The sequence below is a fragment of the Meleagris gallopavo genome, chromosome 17 (assembly GCF_000146605.3).
Source record: "Meleagris gallopavo isolate NT-WF06-2002-E0010 breed Aviagen turkey brand Nicholas breeding stock chromosome 17, Turkey_5.1, whole genome shotgun sequence".
In the NCBI taxonomy this organism is placed as follows: Eukaryota; Metazoa; Chordata; class Aves; order Galliformes; family Phasianidae; genus Meleagris; species Meleagris gallopavo.
The window spans coordinates 675335-675593 of NC_015027.2; the positions used below are offsets into that span (position 1 = coordinate 675335).

General features: G+C 68.3%; 1 protein-coding gene across 1 annotated transcript in view; it reads right to left on the minus strand.

Moving 5' to 3' along the window:
* Positions 1 to 253, minus strand: part of PPIL2 (peptidylprolyl isomerase like 2) — a 58072-nt gene extending 57819 nt beyond the window's left edge. The window contains exon 1 of the mRNA XM_010719965.3: positions 8 to 253. Within this exon, the coding sequence (XP_010718267.1) occupies positions 8 to 39 (32 nt within the window). The 5' untranslated portion in view covers positions 40 to 253. The remainder of the gene's footprint in view (positions 1 to 7) is intronic.
* Between the last annotated feature and the right edge of the window lie 6 nt (positions 254 to 259).

Here is a 259-nt window from a genome sequence, read left to right on the forward strand (position 1 = left end):
CGCTCACATTTTGTCCTTCTGGTGCTGCCGTTTCCCCATGGCCGCGTCCCGCCGTCCCGGAGCAGCTCGAGGTCCCCCGGCGCCGGCGCTCCTTCCGCCGTGTGTGGCACCGAACGGCTCCGCAGGAAACGCGGGCGGCGCGCGGCGTTCCGGGAGCAAAGCGAGCAGGAAGTCAGGGCTCTCGTAGCGCTTCGGACGGTTTAAGACTTAGCGACGGAGGGCTCGTCTTCCGCCAGCCGGCTGCCTTCGAAGCGGAACA